General features: G+C 56.9%; 1 protein-coding gene across 1 annotated transcript in view; it reads right to left on the bottom strand.

The window, feature by feature from the left end:
* Positions 1–6567, bottom strand: part of CHD5 (chromodomain helicase DNA binding protein 5) — a 68249-nt gene continuing 61682 nt past the window's right edge. Inside the window, exons 35-42 of the mRNA XM_055583608.1 lie at positions 6204–6341; positions 5850–5958; positions 3927–4059; positions 3305–3500; positions 1545–1708; positions 1311–1425; positions 1157–1210; positions 1–382 (exon numbers count right to left, since the gene is read on the bottom strand). Coding sequence (XP_055439583.1) covers positions 1203–1210; positions 1311–1425; positions 1545–1708; positions 3305–3500; positions 3927–4059; positions 5850–5958; positions 6204–6341 — 863 coding nt within the window. The 3' untranslated portion in view covers positions 1–382; positions 1157–1202. The remainder of the gene's footprint in view (positions 383–1156; positions 1211–1310; positions 1426–1544; positions 1709–3304; positions 3501–3926; positions 4060–5849; positions 5959–6203; positions 6342–6567) is intronic.

Raw genomic sequence — 6567 nt, 5'->3', positions numbered from 1 at the left:
GCCGAGTCCAGGGCGGCGGCTGGGCTCCCGGGAGCTTCCCTCAGGTCCGGAGCCCGTCCACAGAGAGAGGCCTAAGTGCTGCAGGTCAGACTCCTCCACACGTCACTCAACTTTTATCAAGACAAATTTGTTCAAGTCTTCGATAGGAAAGTGCAAAAAGATGTACAAAGAAACGAAATCTCTTCTAGGAAGTCGTCCTGGAAGAGCCAGCCAAGGTGGTGTGGGGGACACTGGGATTAAGAGCAGGTGGCACTTCTGGCTGGGTCTTGTCCCCAGTGATGGCATGACTCAGTTTCCCCTTCTGTCCTCAGGTGGCCTGGCTCTAGAAAGGCGGCAGCTTCTCTCTCCTGTGGGGGTCAGGCAGAGGGCCCGGCAGGCGTGGCTGCAAGAGGCGGGTCATGGGTCACAGAGCTGGGCGCTCACATCCCCCCTGGGGGTTCACCCAACGCCTTGGAGCCGCCACTGCCACCTGTCACAGCCAGCTGCAACCAGAGGGGCTCCTAGCCCAGACCGCCCACACCTGGAGCATAGCAGGCGGGGGCCCCTGGGAGGGCCCATCTGGAAACCACCCCCACCCCAGGGCCTCTCCCTAAAGCAGTGGTTCTACCAGGACCGAGAGCTTAGAAGGGGCTGCCGGCCAGGTGGAAGAGGCCAGAGTGGACTGGTGGCTTCTCACGAATAAAACCATCTCCCAGCCAGTGACACTGACCCACACACTCCCTGAGCCACCCTCCTGGTCCTGGGCACAAGGTGGCGTGGCCAGGGGAGGGGGGGTGATGTCCCAGGGCGCCCACCACCCAGCAGGAAAGTGCAGGCAGAAAAGGGTTCCAGGCTGGGGGCAATGGTCCCTGACTCCCTACCACGGACATGCACGCACCTTGCATATGTGCACACAGACACACGCGTGTACGCAACGGAGCATCCCCACGTGTACCTGACCATGTCCCACCTCCCAGCCTCCCTGGGGAGTGTCTGGAAGCCTGGGAAGACACACCGGCCCCAAGATGGTCCCCAGCAGGGAAGGGCAAGACCCCCTAAGCCCCAAGAGGCAGCAGAGGACCCCAGATTCAGGGCTGTGGATAAGCGCAGGGAGTGGGGACTGACTGGTGCAGCCATGGAGGGGAGAGGGACCGCGAGGTCCCTGGAGAGGCCTCACCTCCGCTGGAAAAGAGCGCTGCACCAGAGCGAGGTCTCGGGGCCGGCTAGATATCTGTGCAGAGAGAGGGAAGCTCGGCTCGCTGGGGCGGCGGACGCGGGCGGGGCCCGCGGGCGCCCCTGCACATGCCGCCAGGGAGCAGACGGGCACCTACCGGTCACATAGGGCCCCAGGGGCATCTGGTTGTAGTTGACAATCCCTCCCGGTCCAGGGCCCCGGAAGTTGGGCCCAAAGTTGTTGTTGTACATCTGGGAGGAGCCGAAAGCGCCCTGGAGGCAAGGACTCAGGTTTAAAGGTCCAAGTCCCGCACCGGCCCGAGTCCCGCCCCAGGGAGCCCAGGACGTGCGTGCGTGGGGGGCTGGGGCCCAGGGCGCGCTCCGAGCCTGACCTGCTGGATGGTGGGGTCGCCGGCTCGGTTGGTCAGGCGGCTCAGGATGCTGCGCTCCGACATCTGGAGGCGGGCGGCCACCGGGGGAATGCGGGACAGCATGGAGGGGAGGCGCGTCACGTCCGCCTTCATGTCGCTCAGCAGCTCTTCCAGCTGGTTCAGGACTGGGGAGGGAGGCAGGGAGGGGGAGGAGCTGCGACGCGGACGCCCAGGCCGGTGCTTATTAACAAGGCTGTGTTACCGTGTGACTTGCACGCCGCGCAGCGGACGCCAGGGGGCGCCCCCTACTCAGCCCTCCCAGCAAACACATCAGAGACCTGCCCGCTGGACCAGAGTCCCGTTTTCCAAACAGCTTCTCCCGGGGCCCCGAGGGCTGCAGAGATGAGAGCCCGGAGCTCTGACTCAACACTAGGCTTCCCTCCGGGCCCTCGGCCAGCCTCCTGGCGACCAGGGAGGTCTGCAGCCCTGGCCAAGCCCAGGGGCAGAGCGGCCTCGAGAAACTTCTCCCAAACAGCCAGGGCCACAGAGTCCAGGGCCCTCGGGGTCAGCTTGGCTCACCCTCCCCTAACCAGCCTGGGCACTTTCTCGGGATTAGGACGACGAGGGTCAAAGGTCTGAATCCCAGGAGACCTTGGGCAATTACTTCACCTCCCTAAGCATCAATGTCCCCAACTTTAAAATGAGATAAGAAACCTCACCACTTAAAAATATTACAGAGTAAAGGGACAATGTGTTTAAAGATACTGACATAAATTGGGAGACTGGGATTGACATATATCAGTACTATATAAAAAATAAGGATTTCCCTGGTGGTCCAGTGGTTAAGAATCCACCTTGCAAGGCAAGGGATGTGGGTTCAATCCTTGATCGGGTAGCTAAGATCCCACATGCCAAAGAGCAACTAAGCTTTCCCACCACAACTCTGAGCCCACACACCACAACTAGAGTCCATAACAAAGATCCTGCATGCCGCAACTAAGACCTGACACGGCCAAATAAATATTCAAACAATAAAATAAAATAGATAACCAATAAGGACCTACTATACAGCACAGGGAACTCTGCTCAATAGTCTGTAATGACCTATATAGGAAAAGAATCTAAATAGAGTTGTTCAGTCATTCAGTTGTGTCTGACTCTTTGTGACCTCATGGACTACAGCACGCTCAGGATCCCCTGTCCTTCACTATCTCCCAGAGTTTGCTCAGACTCGCTTTCATTGAGTTGGTGATGCCATCTAATCATCTCATCCTCTGCCACCCCCGTCACCTCCTGCCCTCAATCTTTCCCAGCATCAGGGTTTTCTCCAATGAGTCGGATCTATATGTATAACTGATTCACTTTGCTGTACAGCAGAAAGTAACACATTATAAATCAATTATAAGTCAATAAAAACTAAAAAATTTTAAAGGGTCCTTATCTCTTTCACTAAAAGAAGTTTAAAAATAGAAATAAAGCATACTGTCTGGGCTCAATAAACAAGCCTGTACAACTTAATATTCTGCTATATCACCTACCCCCCCCACCCACCCACCCAGGGCCTACACCGCGCTGACCTTCAGACAAAGGCCAGAAAAGCAAGGGCCTCACTTTTACCGCAGGGTAAGAGCAGAGGCTGGGTGACAGTCTGTCCCACCTGGCTTGGAGGCGGTGCCCTGGGGGCTGATGTCCTATCCCCAGCCCCACGCCCCCACCTACTGCCAAGGAGCCACTGGGCGCCGCAAGGTGTGGGCCCATCTCCAGAGGATGGGCTCACTCACCCTTGTGCAGGACAGCATTGGCAGGCTTGTTCCCGGCGAGGGACTCCTTGGACAGGTGCTGGTGGCTCTCGGCAAGGCACTCCACCTCGGCCAGGCGGGCATTGAGGGCCATGGCGGGATGGTTGGGGTCCTGGGTCATGTTGAGGTATGCGGCCCTCCGGAGCTGTTCCTCAATGACCAGCGCCTGCTCCAGCAGCTGGTGGGGGTGGGGCGAGAGGGGGTCAGGGTGAGGGGAGGGACCGAGTGCTGGCCTGGCTGCCTCCCCCTCAGCACCCACTCCCACCGGCCAGGGCTCTGAAAGAAACGAAGGAAGGAAGACAGCCCCTCCCCACCCAGCTGCTGTCCACTGTCTTGGCCACCCCTCAGAGCCCTCCCGAAGCTGGATCCTCTGCACCCATTACCCAGAGCAGGGACGCTCGCCCAACGGGGTCTGGCTTCAGAGCAAGGAGCCAGCACCTGTTGGTTGACTCAACAATTCCCTTTCATGGATGGTCTGGCCCACACCCGGATATATGGGCGGGATATAAGAAATGCTTGCTCGTTTCTTTGCCCCAGGCCCTCCCATAACCCACCCTCTTGTGGCCCCCTAACCCTCAACCTCTGGCCCCTGCCAAGGACTGACCTTGAACCTGCGGGCCAGGAACTTGTTCTTCATCTCCAAGTAGTTGCCCTTGTGGATCTCAGACTTGAAGGGTTCATTGAGGATCATGTATCTCGGGTCGTTCTGGATGTCCTGCCAGCGGGCATAGCCATGCCTAGGTGGGGGGCCGTTAAGGGCAAACCTGGCCATGGGGTGGAGGGAGGGGGTGAGGGGGAACCAGCCTAGGGTCTGGCATCTTGGCTCTGCGCTTTCCAGACAGGCATTAACCTTGGCTGCAAGAGGACTGTGTGGGTGACAGTGACCTGACAATCAGCGGACACTGACAGGGGCCCCCAGGGGCCCAGGCAGGGCCTGAGGCTTCACCAGATAAACTTCTTCATCCCCCAAATCCAGACAGTGGAGACAGCCGAGTTCTAACCCCCAGCACCTGTGCTGTGACCCTAGCTGGAAATAGGGCATTTGCAGATTAATCAAATCAATTAATTGAATTAAGAAAGGGTCATCCTGGGGTGGAGTGGGCACCAATCCAGTGACTGAGGTCCTCATAAGAGGAGGAAATTTGGACACAGACAAAGAGATACCCAGGGAAGAAGGCCCTGTGACAACAGAGGCAGAGATGAATGATGCAGCTATGAGCCAAGGAGCACCAAAGAGCCAGGGACAGGCAAGGAAGGGGCCTCCCCTGCAGCCAGAGGGAACAAAGAAACACCACGAAGTTTTCTTGCCAAGGGCCCACAGTTAGAGAGGGGCCAAGTCGGGATCTGAACCCAAGCAAGCTGGCTCCAAGCATCTTTTTTTTGTTGTTTTTTAACACTGTGTGTGTTATTTCTTTAGCTGCACTTGGTCTTGGTTGCAGCATGTGGGATCTGGTTCCCTGACCAGGGATTGAACCCTCATCCCCTGAACTGGGAGCACAGAATCTTAAGTCACTGAACCACCAGGAAAGTTCCAGCTCCAAGCAATGTAACCTCAGTAAACTGTGGCCCGCAGGCCAAATCCAGCCCACAGCCTGGTTTTGTCAATAAAGTTTTATTGGAACATGGCCATGCTTGTTGGTTTACGTACTGTGGTTACTTTTGCTACCCTGGCAGAGTGGAGGAGTCCTCTGTGAAGTTCGAAATGTCCACTCCTGGATCCCTCCCAGGAAAGATCTGCTGACTCCTGACCTACAACTTTCCACCTCTCATTATAATGACTAGTCTCACTCGAGACTGTCATCAAGGCCGGCTTTACTGGGGGGCTCTCCCCAGGTAGTGTGTCCCTCTCCTTGTCTCTGGAAGGTCTGCACTCAAATATCACCTTCTCTGACCTTCCCACATTAAACACAACCCACACCCCCAAAGCTCCGTTTGCCTCACCCCCACCTTTTCATGTTCACTGAGCCCCACATTTTGCTAATTTATATTTTTCACCATCTACCCCTAGTTGGATATGAGCTCTGGCTAGACAGAGATTTGGGGCTGTTTCATTCATGGCTGCATACTCCATGCTTGGCACATGGTAGATCATCAATAAAGATGGAATTGAAGGATGAACAAATGAATAAAAGCCCTCCTAAATGGTGAAGCACCCTTCAGGTGTCATCACTGAGAGGAGGTGAGGTCTGGACCAGGTAGGAATTAGCAGCATTCATTGTAGAGTCAGATGGAAGGGCTGTGTGTCCCTGAGCAAGTCACTTGGCCTCTCTGAGCACCCACTGCCTCCTCCATATAATGGGGATCACAGTAGCAACCCTTCGGGAAGGCTGCTGTGAGGATGGAGTGAGTACTGACAAGCTGCCTTTATGATCACAGTCAGTGTCGTCATCACCACCACCAGGAAAGGGTCCTTGGTACCTGGTCAGGAGCACCAGCCCAGACTCCGCCCCCCACCAGCCCCACACCCTTCCCTGAGGCCCACAGAGGGACAGACCGGAGCCCTGCCCCGTGGCGTGGCCAAGGATACGTGACGATGCCCGCCAGCAGCCAGTAGTCGTGGCGCCGGTGCCAGATGTCGTAGATTTTCCCCGAGGACACAGCCGCACGCTCCTCGTTCTGCCACAGTGTGTGCAGCTCTGGGAAGCCAGCCGAGGGAAGCAGGATGAGGTGCCCCCGTCCCGCATAGGGGTGGGCCTGAGTAAGCCTCTCCCTCACCACCCCCACCCCGAGCACTTCAGTGTTCCAGTGCCACTAGGAAAGGTTATACCGTGGACTTTGTCAACCATTCACACATTAGTATCAAACAACCATCCGCCCAGATTCCTGGGACCCACGGTCAGGAAGCCTGCAGCTCTCTCTGCCATGGCCTCACCCTCGATACCTGTGAATCCCCCGTCTGCAATGTTGAACATAAACTTGAACTTCCCGATCTTGTCCTCTTTCTTCCCCTCTTCATCTTCCTCTTTGTCACCATTTTGCTGGGTCTCAACCGGCTCCTTCTCCTCAGCTTTGGTGTCATCTGGGGGAGGACAGATCCATGCTCACTCGTCTACCCCAAAGACAGTGCCCGGGGGGAGGGCTCGCTCCACCAAGCACTGGGGACCCCGAGGCAAGAGGGAAACACACCTCCCCACCCGCAAGGGACTCACTGCCCCCAAGGGTTTTAATCAGCAGGACCCTCTCTCTGTCCTGAGCAGGGAGGGCTGCTCTGGGCCTGGGTGCCCCTCCACCACCAAGTCAGGACC

The sequence above is a fragment of the Bubalus kerabau genome, chromosome 5 (assembly GCF_029407905.1).
Source record: "Bubalus kerabau isolate K-KA32 ecotype Philippines breed swamp buffalo chromosome 5, PCC_UOA_SB_1v2, whole genome shotgun sequence".
NCBI lineage: Eukaryota > Metazoa > Chordata > Mammalia > Artiodactyla > Bovidae > Bubalus > Bubalus kerabau.
The sequence above is the reverse complement of the archived record's forward strand: the minus strand, read 5'-3'. Positions and strand labels throughout refer to the sequence as shown.